The following is a 16,152-nucleotide window of genomic DNA, read 5'->3' as shown; positions in this document are numbered from 1 at the left end:
AGAAGAATACTCAGTTCGGCTGGCGGTATTACTTCGATTGGTCGAACTTCGCCGGTGTTCGTCGCTAACCATTCGGTACATTTTCGTATGTCGCGCGATGTTGTTTTCACGGTATTTTCTTTCTGGTGGCTTTGTATGAAGTCATCTACTTCATCTTGATAATTTTCTTCTGGCGGTGCACCTAGTAACTGGTCGATCTCTTCCTCCTTCAATGACAACAGCCATTGCGTAATGTCATCCGCCATGATTGACAAGGGAATTCCGTGTTTACAAAATTATGCAAGAAAAATCGATAAACCGCATAACAGTGATTCTAATATATTCATGCGCCGTCAAACGATGAAACATTATCGTTTTTTTCGACGAATGTAATTATTTCGTGGAAATTAAACAATGAATGTCATTTAAAGATCAAAACAAAACTTCAGTAGGAAAATTATGAGGGGGAGGCATGTAATAAAATATTATAGCCCCAACATGGGACTATGTGCCCTCGAGGCAGGAGACCATTTGCCCTCCTCACGTCGGGCAAATGGTCACCTACCCTCGGGCACATAGTCCCATGTTGGGGCTATAATATATAGTAGAAAATGTGAAAATCTTGGATCGGGAGCCAGATTGGTTCAAGAGAGGTATTAAGGAAGCGATATACATAAGAACACATAAACCAACGCTGAATCGGGATGGCGGACGGTATCAACTTCCCCGAATCTGGGATAATATTTTAAGATCACGCATGCGCAGTGGTGCTAATCAACACCATTGATAAAGACGGCTGGATAGTTGTCGAAAGCTCTGGATAGAGAAATAATTCTCCCGTGGTGTACAAAGTATTTAGCTACAAGAATACGTCTAATTATGGTTTATTTTGACAGTCTGGATGGTTTAGCTTATACCCCTTAAAGACAATTATAATTCCGAACGACTGGACTTAATTATAGGTATCCTTTAAGGTCCATTTAGGTTCCTCTTTTAAGTATGATAATGATAATTTGGTTATAATAAATGTTGTTGAGAAGTGATCAGAAACTACACTTTATCTGTTACTTTTTCTGCTCTACATGCGTACGCAGATGACCAAACTCTGCTGTCAAAAATTGGAACAAATGTTATTAAATGCTTCAAAGGTTGGCATTCCACCAATGTCTAATGAGATCACGTTAAATTCAATACAAATGCTCATAAGACAAGTGTTTATAACTGCTACACATAGTTTAAATAATATGTGATTTGTTCTCAGCCACTATTTTTGATACTGTAATTTACTATGCACTTACTATTTTCGACACCGGACATCACTTCTTAGTCTTTGCAAGAGGTCCATATATCTTTCACGAATTTGAATTTGTTGTGAGTGGCAGTGGTTTGCTGTCTGTTCTGTGTTACCGTGTTTAAACAATTGACTAAGTATTACTGACTTTGACATAGTATTATTTGATTGTATACGTGATTATTTTTCTTAAGTTAGAGTGGCAGTATACAAGGTAGTTCTTCTGATGAAACCTATGTTGAAACAATTATGGTGGTCCGTATGTTGAAACAATTATGTTGGTCGGTTTTGCAAGACTTTTAGGTTCAATGGCTGTTCTTATTAGCAAACTTCCTCAGTTTATCCCAGGGATATTACGCAATATCATGTCTTCGCTCATTTTAGATTTTTAGCACTGTTTAGAGTAATAAGACTTAAAAACGATCTTTATAAAACTCTAATTTATTTTGTAAAAGGAGGTTACAACTTTCACACATACTTTACGACATGCCATATAACCCAATATGTAATAATACTTAACCAAAGATATACGTTAGAATTAGGGTCCATACACAGCTTGCTAGAATGTGTAACGTTGATACTATCGCATTTATAGTGAGACACGTCTTGCCTCTCTTCAAACTCGGGCTAAGGCTGATAGGATAGCATCGACGGCTATATGTATATGCCTCCTAGTATACTCGTTTCAGTCCGTTTCGCCCAGGCTCCATCATCAATTCAGATGCCTTCAATATCGGTGTTTTTTCACAGCTACAACGGGTTCTTAAAAGTCTCCTGGTTGGACCCAATCATTATTAATTACTCCGTTGCTCATTACCGAACCAATGACTGTTAGTTTCACAAATCGCTTAGAAAGGTAAGGAGTAATACACACAGTCTGTTCTGTCGTCCCAGTTATCCCATTACAAACCATATCATCGATGATGCAGACGCGATGCAGACACGTGTCACGGTTTCGGAAGCTAGTAAATGTTAAAGAGTCTATGTTAACTATTCTTCAGTTTGCTGTCACTGTGTCCTATATCTTGTCAGAAAGAGCGCCAAAATCCGCGATATCTATTGTTTGTTGAGTTTGAGGAAATTGACCATATGCTTGTTACTCCCGAGATCTCTATCACTTTTGAAAGTTGTGTCCAATCTATCCATTTGTTCTCAGACTTGGCTCATATCTAATAATGAGAAGGGTTTCAACTGACTACATTCACCTCATAAAGTAGAGAGAAGTAATTCTTATCAACAAAGGTGTAAAACATTAATATATCATGAAATTCTGTATGTCTTCTAGACATTCAATGAAAAACAATTATGTCCTCAACAGTAAATTGGAAAACAAAAGCAAATGTTTCAAAAACTCAGCAAAGTTGATATCTTTATAGGTAAGGCAAAATGCATTACAGCCTTAATAACAATTTGGTGTTTTACATAATTTAGGAAAAACTCGATTTTACAATTAGTGAAACCAGATTGATCTTTGCTCCCCTACTGTCTATAGTAAAGCTGACGTATGCAAGGTACAACAAGCGACCTAGCGACTGATATAGCTCGCTGTGTTATTAGAGAATAACGTTTTTTGACATATGTGTTGATGAAAAAGGGGCTGTTAGCTCATCTCAGTGGCCAGACAAAAATGGCAAAAAAGCTGCAAAAATACAAAAATACACAATTGGAGATTTTATCATAATTTGAACATATCATATCAAGATCATCCTCAAGAACATGTCAACCATAGCTATATCAGATGAGTAGTTTTTGAGAATCAAATTTTTTGACCAAATTGGAAAATACTGTGTCAAAATACAAAATTTCATAGAACATTTTAGCCTTAGGGTATACAGGCAGGGTATGTTACTCATAGAACTGTATGGCAGATTATACCCTGACCTATATTTTTGTCGCTGGTGGTTAGAAAATACACGGCGCATTATGTGGCATTGCAAATTTGTGTCATTCTTCTATAACAATCCGTTGTGCAACACAAATCAGTGTGTTTTCGGTGATTATATAGCTAATGAATTGCATTTTTGGATAACCGCGAAAATTCTAATACAGCCTAATGCTGAGAAGTCATCTAATAGAATAAGCTGTTCAAACTGTTAAAGATAGACCTTTTGATTGTGTGAAGTCCATTTTTGGTCCAGATTATTTGGTTATAACGTTGGTTTGTCTCACTCCAAAAATTGTAAAAATTTGGTTGACTGATTCTTAAAGATTCCAGGCAAAGGTGACGAGATATATGTGTGCTATCAACTGCTAGTAAAAAAGCAAGAATATCTTCCATGGGTCGATATAATCATCATTAACACAACGCTATATCAATGAGACCTTGAGCTCTTTCTATAAAATGTCAATCATACCTAATCTACCTCTCTGATATCACCGATTAATGAAATTCTGCTAAATCCAATCAGGGTCATTTAATACAAAAGAATGAATGATACCGTATTTATTAGCTATCTTGAAATTTACCCGTTGTTCTCTTTTAACTAACACATTAAAACACCTTCAGCGCCGAAAGTCTGAGAACTCGATCTTCCTAGCTGGTTTATCTGACTGCAGAGCATAGATAGCGCCGTTCTCCTTGTCACATTCTCTGATTAGGTTGATAACCGTGTCGATGATCTTGTCCATCCTTTGTAAAACAAGCAAGAAGGTGAAGACTAAGATTTGTTGTTCTGCCATTGTGAAGGCATAATGTGCCTTGGGGACAGATTGTCGTGGTCAAAAAATTCTCACATCGTGTTTCTTGTCGTCTACACGAGCTGAGTTATTTAACTTTTTAACGACAAAGATATACGAACTAGTTTGCTTTTGGATTATCAAAACTGTAGTTTTTACAGGCTTATTTTTGTGAAAATCAATTAATTTCAATGCCCTTATTGAATTAACACAATGATGACGGCATTTTCACTTTAAAATATCGGTAAATATTTTAGGTAATTTGTTCGTCTTGTACCAAATATTGCACTGTGATTCTTACTTTTTAATCTCAATTTCGAAGGGGTCTGGTTTCAAGTTATTTTACAATAAGCTTGAACTAAAGTTTAAGCCAAGTCCCTGCAACTGTGGTTTAAGTACTTCAATTTCGAGGCGCGAAGTACCTTATAGTATGGAGTATCATTAGCCTCGCAAGCACAGTGCAATTTGTAAAATATGATGCACTGTATTTTTGGCAAACAAAACGAATTCTAGTCCTGAATAACTTAGTTGTCAACAATTGCTCTGTTAATATAATACAGGCTGTCTTTCCCAATTGGACAATTGGCACTGCAATGTAATTTTGTGAGTACAACAGAAGACGTACAAAATATCAAAAATAATGGAAAATGTATCAAAACTTACAAATAACGGAGCTTTAGGATAAACCTTTTTACCATATTATTGAAAATGTTTGCCAACGCAACTCCGTATGCTGTTTGCAACTCTGATGTCTGGAAAGAGCTTATTATAAAAAAATATACGTACGGCATAAATTCCAGTGAGGCTTTAGAGGCGTTCAAGTGTTCCATATATCGACAGTTCATTTTCTGATGAATCGGTGTGTCAACTAAATCTGGACAAAATGCCATGACACGCACTTTGTTCTCCCGAAATCTAGGCTCGTTCTAGTAAAAAAATATTAAGACTTCTAGTCAGAGGGCGTCAATGAAGCTTGATTTAACAATGCTTTCTATAGAAGATTGATTAGGTTATGACAAGACATTTTGTAAACATTAACAATTAGAGCTCAATAATTAATGAGCAGCTGAACCTCAATTCGACATCAAGAAACTTTTTTTTCAAAACAACAACTCGGAATACATTAAGATTTAATGCAAAATGGCAATACTTCCTTGTTGTCTCAAGATTCCAATTCTAGCCGTCGTTTACTGAACTACGTTTTGTAGAATTTGTGAGAAAAATGCACGGTCCTCAATCCATGTTCACACTTCGAACAAATGTATCCACCGAGAGATGAAGATGGGGCATTCAATTTGCAAGTTTGTCCGATAAAGGCATAATATCATGGAAAAAAAACACGGTTACATAAAATGGCTCCTTACCGCTACAGTCCTTGAAAAATGGACAATGCTGGCTTTCGTTGTAGAGTAGACAGGCATGAACGGGAAGGCACTCAATCCTATCAGAAAGAGTTCGTAAGGAAACAATAATAAACTTTAGAGATCGATGAATGACTTCATTTTGACACAGTAGACACCTTTTTCTGCCAGTATGAAGTACATATATACAGGATATTTCTGATCTCTACCTTTGCCTCTGAATGACTGTATGATTCTATGACACTATGAATCTACATTATATGTACATAGAGTGTGTATATTTATATGTATGTATGTATGTATGTATGTATGTATGTATGTATGTATGTATGTATGTATGTATGTATGTATGTATGTATGTATGTATGTATGTATGTATGTATGTATGTATGTATGTATGTATGTATGTATGTTTGTATGTATGTATGTATGTATGTATGTATGTATGTGTGTGTGTATGTATGTTTGTTTGTATGTATGTATGTATGTATGTATGTATGTATGTATGTATGTATGTATGTATGTATGTATGTATGTATGTATGTATGTATGTATGTATGTATGTATGTATGTATGTATGTATGTATGTATGTATGTATGTATGTATGTATGTATGTATGTATGTATGTATGTATGTATGTATGTATGTATGTATGTATGTATGTATGTATGCATGCCAATCTGTCGTCTGTCCATCCCTCTCTTTGTCTATCTGTCTTCTGTCTGTCTATCGTTCTGTCTGTCTGTTTGTAATCTAAACATGAGGTATAATGATTCTGCTAAGAACATAATATTGTCCTAGAAAGATGACGAAGAAAGCATTATCACCTGTTAGTGAGGATGTATTTACAACGACTCCACCAGTGCCGCCAGTTTTAGCTCCAATAAAATCCAACGCCAAGGTCGTACCCATAATGACTCCTTTCTGAGGGGGGCAGAGATAACATATTTGACACAGCATCACATCACCGATAGGTGTCCCGTGTCAAAGAATATCTAAGCTACAAGATTTGATTTATTTACCATTTATTTTGTAACATACATGTAAAAAAATAGGTTCTTGTTATTCTCGTTAATATTTAGAATCGGCTAGTATTCAACGTGCCAACACAGTCTGCGTTCATTATGCTAAATGTTAATGTCAACAAAGGAATTTTGTAGTCCTGATGAGAATTTACATTTATCAAGATGAGCATTTGCATACTGCAATGCGCCTCGGGGACAGATATTTTGACACTAGAATTTTTTCAATACATTTCGGGTTTACCACTTTTGGAGGTCCATTTTTAAGCCTATAGAGTAGGAAAAAATTAAAAAAATTCACCGTCTTATTTTTTCGAAATTCGAAAATGTTGTTTTCCCCAAGGACTTAATACAGGGATCACGGCCATTTTGAATTTCAAATATCTGTAAATGTTGGGTTATTTGGTCCTGTAGTTCCAAAATTTGCTCGGTGACCCCTGACTTTTATTCTTGGTTTGGTGAGAGAATAGTTAAAAGTTTCATTGAAGAAAGTCTGAGCAACATTTAAATCTTACGCTTTCGAGGCGCATACCAGACTAATTTTGATATATCGTTGTCTATAAAATGTTCAAAGTGATGTGATGGGTTTATATGTGTAGTTTCAAATTTGACGGGATGACATTCGTATCTCACGACTGCGACACAGGATACGCAGTGCCGATCTCTATAACGTACTACCGATAATTGAACCGTGAAATGATCCTCAACGTTGTAGGATATAAGGTAGCTTTACTTATGAAAGAAAGTTATGTAGGTCATTTCCCCCCACACTCATCATGACCTGAGTTCAATTAGTCTAGAACATTCTCAAGGTCACGCCCTTAATGACCTCACAACCTTGAATTCAATTAGTCATGTTCAGAATGTTCTGGAAATTTAGTTAGCTGTGTAAGAGAGATAATTTAGAACAGTAATTAGCATGTCAATAAAAGTTCTAGATTGTTCTTATATGCTTATGTAAACACATGAGTATAAATACTGGGACAGCAGGCTTGCAGTCAGACTTTTGGGATCGTGTCTCTTGTGTGTTACTAAACTCCAGCCGTAGTAATTTTCAAGACTTCTCAAGACCTTCACTGCCAACGCTGGATTTACACTGTGGACTTTGTGCAACTGCAAGCCTGCAAGCCAAAGGACTGTTCATTCGTCCGACAGACTGTTACAACTCTGAGACTGGAGCTTTGCCGTCCCAGCTGAGATAAGTAATCTGTACACTTTTAAAGCTTGTACTCTATCCCTGACTTAGCAATTAGTTTTATTTTTGTAATAAATTTTGTTTAAACATTAACTGCTGAGTTCACCCTTTTGTTCGTTTTCTCTGCACGTAACAAAATTGGGGGCTCGTCCGGGAGACGAATATTTTGAGCCGTTTGACAACATTTTGCCAGCCTTTTCAAAACTACTGTACACCGTGAACTCAGCGAAATCCAATCATGGCGGAATTTAAACCAGACGAATTTATGGATGACCTTGATCAGGACACATTTAATTCCTCAGAAAAGACAACCTCATTACACTGGCAAATTTCCTTAAAGTAGAAGTTAAAAGATCTATCCGCAAGAGGGAAATACAGTACTGTATTGCCAAACATCTAGTTGATTTAGGCCAATTTGAGGAATCCACCCTGAAAGATTATGAGCCCGAGTCTACCTCTGAACTCAGAAAATTAGAATTAGAAATGCAGACAAATTTGGAGATCAAGAAACTAGAATTACAAATGACAGAGAAAGAATTACAAATGGAAAAAGAGAGACAGGCAGATTTGGAGCTTAAGAAATTGAATTAGAAAAGGAAAAATTACAAATGGAAAAAGAGAGACAGGCATTAGAAAAGGAAAGATTGTAAATGGAAGAAAGACAGAAAGAAAAGGAAGGCAGGAAAGATTAGAAATGGAAGAAAGACAGAGAGAAAAAGAATTGCGATTAGAAGAACAGCGATTACAGGTAGAAATAAAACGTTTAGAGCTTGGACAGTCAGGAAAATTCTTCCCTTCAGACAAGTTTGACATCACTAAGCATTTCAGGTTAGTTCCCCCTTTCCAAGAAAAGGATGTTGACAAATATTTCCTCCATTTTGAGAAAATTGCTCAGAGCCTGAATTGGCCTAAGGAGTCCTGGTCTATGCTCTTGCAGAGTGCTTTGGTGGGTAAAGCCAGAGAAATTACATTCAGTTGTCAGTAGAGCAGGCTTCAGATTATGATTCTGTGAAGGAATTAATTCTCAAGGGCAATGAGTTGGTGCCTGAAGCTTACCGTCAGAAATTTAGGGATTGTGAGAAGGCGAAAGATCAAACTTATGTTGAATTTGCTCGAACAAAAGAACAACTGTTTGACCGTTGGTGCTCTTCTGAAAAGGTCAGTCAGAATTATGACAAATTACGACAGCTTGTTTTGATTGAAGAATTTAAGAGGTGCATTCGGAGTGACATCAAGACGTTTATCAATGAACAAAAGGCAGATACATTGGAGGTTGCTGCACGTTTGGCCGATGATTATTCATTGACCCACAAATCTTCATTTCTCAGCAAACCATCCCAGTCCTTTTCCTACAGAAACAATGCAGGTAAATTTAACTCCTCCTTTTCATCCAAGAATTTTTCAAAGGACAGTAGGAAATCAAATGACAACAGTTCACAGAGTTCAAGTAACACTCCCACATCATCAGATCCCAAGTCTCAATCTCCTTCTGACAAACAGTTCGGTACACTTTCTTGTAATTATTGTAAGAAAGACGGCCATTTAATGTCAGATTGTTTCAAATTGAAAAGAAAACGTGAAGGTCAAAGTGGTCAAAGTGGATCTAAGCCCACCTGCTTTATTTCTTCATCAACTCAATTAGAGTCTAATAATGTGTGCAACACATTTTCTGAGGTTAAACCCCTCTTATCCCCAATTAATGAGGTCAAGGTCAATTCTTCTCAAGATAGCATTATGGGTATTTTCGAACCATTTATTCATGATGGTTTTATATCACTTTCTAGTGATTTTTCTTCCGCTACCCCTGTCAAAATTTTAAGAGATACCGGGGCTTCCCAGTCTCTTTTGTTGGCAGATATCCTGCCGTTTTCTGAAAAGTCATTTTCAGGTTCTAAAGTTCTTATTAAGGGGGTAGATTGCAATGACTACATTCCTGTTCCTCTCCATAATGTCTATTTGTCTTCGGACTTTGTTTCTGGACCTGTGACTTTAGGTATTAGGCCTTTTTTGTCTTTTGAAGGGATTCACCTTCTTCTTGGAAACGACCTTGCTGGGGACAAGGTCATTACTAATCCACTTGTGACTGATAATCCTAGTTTAGATCAGGATCCAGAGCCAATTGAACAAGAGATACCTGATTTATTTCCTTCATGTGCTATTACTCGAGCCATGTCAAAGAAAACTTCTGAGAATCAAAATACTCTCAAAAATAATGTCACAGGTGTTGACTTAAATGACACCTTTCTCAGTCAGGTGTTTGACACGGATCATTCCGTTATCCCTCGTGGATTTGAAACTTCCAGTAAAACTTCTGCTGACCAAAGTCAGACATTTTCTAGATCAAATCTCATTGCAGAACAACACAAAGACCCAGATATTTTGTCTTTGTTGACAGGGTAGATGATGAAGGTAAAAATTCAGATAGCTCTGTTTCCTATTATACAAAATCTGGTATTCTCATGCGTAAATGAAGACCTCCAGATGTTTGGTTGATGACGATTGGGCTATAAAACATCAAATTGTGGTTCCAAAGCCCTACCGTGCTGAAATATTGCGCCTAGCCCATGAAACCCCCTGGGCTGGTCACTTAGGAGTCAGGAAAACTTATCATAAAATTCTCAGTCACTTTTATTGGCCTAATCTCAGGCAGGATGTAGCACATTTCTGTAAAACTTGTCACACATGTCAAATGGTAGGAAAGCCAAATCAGACCATTCCAACGGCCCCTTTACAGCCAATTCCTGCATTTCAAGAACCATTTAGTAGGATACTAATAGACTGTGTTGGGCCCCTACCAAAAACAAGATCAGGAAATGAGTACATATTGACAATTATGTGTACATCAACTCGGTTCCCAGAAGCCATACCACTGAGAAATATAAAGACAAAGACTATAGTGAGAGCTTTAGTCAAATTTTTCACTTTATTTGGCCTCCCTAAATGTGTCCAGTCCGATCAAGGCTCCAACTTTATGTCTGGTATTTTTAAACAAGTAATGGATCAGCTAGGCATTAAACAGTATACATCATCCGCCTATCATTCAGAAAGTCAGGGTGCTCTTGAGCGATTTCATCAAACTTTGAAAACCATGATTAGGACCTACTTTTCGATACAGAGAAGCAGTGGGATGAAGGAATTCATTTTTTGCTCTTTGCTGTTAGAGAGTCAATTCAGGAGTCTCTTGGCTTTAGCCCATTTGAGCTTGTATTTGGACATACAGTCCGTGGCCCACTTAAGCTCGTTAAAGAGAAATTCCTATCAGACGATGATGATTGTCTGAATATTTTGCAATATGTGTCAGATTTTCGTACAAAACTCTCTAAAGCATGTGAATTAGCCAGAGAAAATCTTGAGTCATCTCAGCAGTCAATGAAAATCAAATATGATAAAAGCACCTCAAAACGGAAGTTTGAACCAGGTCAAAAGTTCTTGTTCTACTTCCAATTCCTGGCAAACCACTCCATGCTCGTTACTTTGGGCCATATCTAATTGATAAGAAATTGAGTGATTTAAATTACATCATAATAACACCTGACAGGCGAAAACAAAAACAGCTATGTCACATAAATATGCTTAAGCCATATTTGGATAGGGATAATCCTACTAAAACAAAGCCTGTCAGTACAGTCCGTTCTGGCCATTATGAAGATAGTGATACTGAAACTGACTTGAGTGAAAATACTCTAAACTCAAAGCTGGGCTCGGTCAAGCTTCAGAACTCAGAAATCCTGGAGAAGCTGGAGTCTACAAAGTTGGCACACCTCCAGCCAGAACAACAACAACAGGTGAAATAACTGCTCCATGAATATAAACACCTGTTTCAAGATGTTCCAACGAGGACAAACGTCATCTATCACGACGTTGATGTTGGGGACAGTAAGCCTGTAAAACAACATCCATACAGCCTGAATCCAACAAAAGCGAAATATCTCCAGGAAGAAGTCAAATACCTGCTGGACAATGACTTTATTGAACCCAGTAAAAGTAACTGGAGTTCGCTGTGCATACTTGTTCCCAAATCAGATCACAGTTATCGTATGTGCACGGACTTTAGGAAGGTCAACACTTTAACAAAGACAGACACTTTCCCAATCCCGAGGATTGATGACTGCATCGACCGAGTGGGAAAAGCCAAGTATGTGACGAAATTTGACCTACTGAAAGGATTTTGGCAAGTCCCTCTGACGGATCGTGCTCGTGAAATATCCGCCTTTGTTACACCAGACGGATTATTCCAGTACAAGGTGATGCCATTCAGAATGAAGAACTCTCCGGCAACGTTCCAACGGATGATCAACGACGTCATATCCGGGCTAGACGGATGTGCAGCTTACATTGACGACGTCGTCCTGTATACTGACACCTGGGAGGAACACATCAAGCTCATGCAGAAGTTCTTTGAGAGACTGAGCAAAGCAATGTTGACTGTCAACCTTGCCAAATCTGAGTTTGGTTGGGCTAGGGTAACTTACCTCGGACATACTGTAGGACAGGGTGAGGTAAAACCTGTTGATGCCAAAATCAGTGCCATTTCAAGTTTTCCCATACCAAACTGCAAACGACAACTGATGCGCTTTCTCGGTATGGCTGGTTACTACAGAAAATTCTGTCCAAATTTCTCCACAATTACTGAGCCTTTGACTAACTTACTTAAAAAGAAAGTAAAGTTTGTTTGGTCAGAGCAATGCCAACAGGCATTTGATACACTTAAAGCCATACTGCAAAGTGCCCCAGTGTTGTCTGCACCAGATTTCACTTTGCCATTCAAATTAGCTGTAGATGCTAGTGATACGGCTGCTGGTGCTGTTTTATTGCAAGAGGATAGTCATGGTATAGATCATCCTGTTTGCTATTTTTCACGCAAATTTAACAAATCCCAGAGAAACTACTCTACAATGAAAAAGAGGTGTTTGTCTTTGATATTAGCTTTACAGCATTTTGAAGTTTATGTTACTTCTTCAAATCAGCCAATAGTGGTTTATATTGATCACAACCCTCTTGTATTTCTACAGAAATTTAAAGGCAAAAATCAGAGATTGCTAAGATGGAGTTTAATGTTACAGGAGTTTAATCTTGATATTAGACATATCAAAGGCAGAGACAATTTAATTGCAGACTGTCTTTCTCGTATTTAGAGTTTATTGTTGTTCACTTTCAAGAAGTTTTACTTTAGAAAAAAAAAATTGAGTACTTAAATCTTTTTCAAGATAACATTTCCAAAAGAAAGATTTTTCTTTGAAAAATTTTCTTTTTTGAAGAGGGGGTGTGTTATGTAGGTCATTTCCCCCCACACTCATCATGACCTGAGTTCAATTAGTCTAGAACATTCTCAAGGTCACTGCCCTTAATGACCTCACAACCTTGAATTCAATTAGTCATGTTCAGAATGTTCTGGAAATTTAGTTAGCTGTGTAAGAGAGATAATTTTAGAACAGTAATTAGCATGTCAATAAAAGTTCTAGATTGTTCTTATATACTTATGTAAGCACACAAGTATAAATACTGGGACAGCAGGCTCGCAGTCAGACTTTTGGGATCGTGTCTCTTGTGTGTTATTAAACTCCAGCCATAGTAATTTTCAAGACTTCTCAAGACCTTCACTGCCAACGCTGGATTTACACTGTGGACTTTGTGCAACTGCAAGCCTGCAAGCCAAAGGACTGTTCATTCGTCCGACAGACTGTTACAACTCTGAGACTGGAGCTTTGCCGTCCCAGCTGAGATAAGTAATCTGTACACTTTTAAAGCTTGTACTCTATCCCTGACTTAGCAATTAGTTTTTTTTGTAATAAATTTTGTTTAAACGTTAACTGCTGAGTTCACCCTTTTGTTCGTTTTCTCTGCATGTAACAAAAGAAAGATAATTCATCCCGCTTGGTTTCTACGGAATGTCACATTAACTTCAGGTTTGTAATAGATAAAGCATCGGGCAAGCAGTTCCGTTGCTATCGCTGTAATTTTGGGGAAATTTAACTTTTATCATACAGTTGTTTTCTTCTCTGTCGACCATAGGCAATTTAAAGAAAATTCTTTGTTTGCCGTTCTTGGATTTTTGAAAAAATCTACCGGCAAGCCAAGTAAAAAAACAAACACAGAAAAAACCCCACAAGTGTATTAACATATAGGCTCATTTTTTATTGGGTTTCTTTTGGGAAAATAATATTTCTATTTTTAATAGAGTAAACATTGTGTTTTTTTTCTTCATTTTCTCTGAAAAGCTACTAGCACGCGGACGGCAAACAAAGAATTTTATTACTTAAGGCGCATTATTTTGGAGTATGATACCGTTAAGAGAGAGAGAGAGAGAGAGAGAGAGAGAGAGAGAGAGAGAGAGAGAGAGAGAGAGAGAGAGAGAGAGAGAGAGAGAGAGAGAGAGAGAGAGAGAGAGAGAGAGAGAGAGACTCCCTTACCACGTTAATGTCTAAGGTACTTTCCCAGTTCAACTCATCCAGGATACCAGCGTTATTGCATAAAATGTCCACGTGACCGAAGTTAGCCTTTGTCGTCTTGAATGCATCTGTAAAGGAGAATAATTGCTCATTCATCAAATTTGTATTTATACAATTTTCAGCCTCGGTGTGCAAATTTAGCGGTATATACAGCGACTAGCGACACCATTCAAGGTACATGTGTATACTCAAAGTGTCAGATTGACACAGTTTGAGTGAACAATGGTCAGGACACTGTCACGTGACGTGTGTTGTCATGCGTAACTGATTTGCGAGGCTGCCAATGAATAAGCTCACTGTGCCTTCTACACATATGCCGTCTGATGATCCGTCAGATCTGTCAGGTGCCGCCAACTGGTAAATTTCATCAATTTCGCAAAATCATCACAAAACATGTTTTGAAGGCTGATATACTGATTTTACTTATTTTTGACCTTGACCTAAAATCTGGAGGGGAAAGTAGAGCTGTTCGTAACTGCCCTCCCACTGGCATACACAAAAAATGTGCCCTCCCACTGAATTTTGATGCCCACTGCCCTCCAGTATCCATGGTCTGCCCGATCCCTCTTCCCACAACAATGCAAGCTCCCCACTGCCCTCTCGAGCTCCCCACTACTTTAATTTCTCCATGGCCCATTAGGCAACCAAGATCAACGCAAAACCGTGCGAGCAGCTAGCAGTGTACCTTGGAACATTTCTCCCCTCTAAGTTAGGCGCTCAATTTACCCTCCAACCACGGCTTTCCCCTCCCTCTACGTATTTTCAGGTATCCGCTGTCAAAAATTTTCTCCCCGCCCACTGAAAATAATGAAATTTCTCTTCCCCAACCACAGTAAATATCGATTTTTTCTCCCCGCCCGCTGATTAGTTTTTAAATTTGCCCGCCCGCTGAAAAACTGCGCAGTAAAACACCTTTTTGCACGAACAGCTCGATTGGCGGCACCTGATCTGTCCCTCATATGGAAGTCATGACATGTTCTTCCACTGTCTATGGTTCTATGTACACTGAGTTGAGAGCCGTGCTTACTTTGGAAGTCCGTGTTTGAAGTGACGTCACAGTGCACGTAGATAGCTTTGTCCTCGCCATAACTGCGTAGCAACCGCTTGCAGACGTCTCTGCCGCCGCTGTCGTCTATGTCCAACACAGAGACACCCTGACATGTGTGGGCAATAAAAGATTAATGTGGAAGATTGCACAATTTACCCGGATCAAGTGGCCCTATGTCTGAGAAATGTTACAAAATACCCTATACTTCTACGCTATATAGGTCAAAACAAGGTTCACATACGGTGCGGGGTCACAAGGTAAATTCTTCGCGATTTCGTAAGATTTCTACACACCTTCGCCCCCTCCTTCAGGAACGCTTCCACAAGGGCCGCACCAATACCGCTAGCGGCACCAGTTACCATGGCAACTTTGTCCTGTATATCCATGATAATTTCAGAATTTTCCTCTACAGAGTGTACTCATTGAATAACAGACTTAATCTGCATATGAGAGCGCCTTTCAGTCAGGGGGTGCCACACCCAGAGCAACTTAATATTTTTCGGTAATTTCGGCAAAGTTAGCGAGATCTTAAGAGCGAGATCTTTAGATATTTAGAGTTCTATAGCCAATACCTGTGACTTTTTATTCACATTTTGTTTTACTTTCGTTCTCTTTGTAAAACGCGGGTTCGTGTTCTATTCCCAAAGTCACGTCTAAATCCATAGAGTTCAACTCAGCAATGCAGGTCCTCTCCCGACAACAACTTGAAATTTACCCTCCGAAACAAGAAAATCCCGTTTACAACTAAATCGTCTAAAATATCTGCCATCGACGCTCCGGTAAAGTTGCCCGCTGAACAAAAGATGGACACCCTTTCATGAAGTACACCCAATTCCCGCCCTCTACCACAGAAAAAACTATCCGCACTTCAAGATCCCCCTAAGAAATTTTTCACAAACAGCAGACATTGTAACTGCCACTTACTTAGCATGTTCGTGGTTTACAGATCTTTCTCGACCTTTCCCGAAATATTCAGTCCTATTCGATTGCCCCATGACTTTCTTTACAGCTGTAGCAGCCAAAAACTCTGGGTTTATCAAACAGGGCTGGAAGGTAAGCATGACACTGAATGCCCAGAACTCCCATTTATAGCCGGCGAGCAACATCAAATCAATGACGATATATCATGG

At 38.3% G+C, this 16,152-nt stretch overlaps 1 protein-coding gene across 1 annotated transcript; it reads right to left on the bottom strand.

Annotated features, from left to right (window-relative positions):
- Positions 1-3,388: 3,388 nt before the first annotated feature.
- LOC139139459 (15-hydroxyprostaglandin dehydrogenase [NAD(+)]-like) lies at positions 3,389-15,464 on the bottom strand. Its single transcript, XM_070708376.1, has 7 exons — positions 15,316-15,464; positions 15,002-15,128; positions 13,936-14,042; positions 6,136-6,232; positions 5,311-5,387; positions 4,733-4,872; positions 3,389-3,899 (listed from the first exon to the last, which is right to left on the bottom strand). The coding sequence occupies exons 1-7, from the start codon at positions 15,406-15,408 to the stop codon at positions 3,773-3,775; spliced, it is 768 nt and encodes a 255-aa protein (XP_070564477.1). The 5' UTR covers positions 15,409-15,464; the 3' UTR covers positions 3,389-3,772.
- Positions 15,465-16,152: the final 688 nt, after the last annotated feature.

The sequence above is a fragment of the Ptychodera flava genome, chromosome 1 (genome assembly GCF_041260155.1).
Source record: "Ptychodera flava strain L36383 chromosome 1, AS_Pfla_20210202, whole genome shotgun sequence".
Taxonomy (NCBI): domain Eukaryota; kingdom Metazoa; phylum Hemichordata; class Enteropneusta; family Ptychoderidae; genus Ptychodera; species Ptychodera flava.
The sequence above is the reverse complement of the archived record's forward strand: the minus strand, read 5'-3'. Positions and strand labels throughout refer to the sequence as shown.

Excerpts from the sequence above, each read along its gene's own strand:
- LOC139139459 (XM_070708376.1), bottom strand. The coding sequence starts at position 15,408 with ATGGATATACAGGACAAAGTTGCCATGGTAACTGGTGCCGCTAGCGGT. Across the intron at positions 14,043-15,001 it reads TTCAAACACGGACTTCCAAA|ATGCATTCAAGACGACAAAG; the intron begins GTAAGCACGGCT and ends TCTCCTTTACAG. Across the intron at positions 6,233-13,935 it reads GTACCTTAGACATTAACGTG|AAAGGAGTCATTATGGGTAC; the intron begins GTAAGGGAGTCT and ends TGCCCCCCTCAG.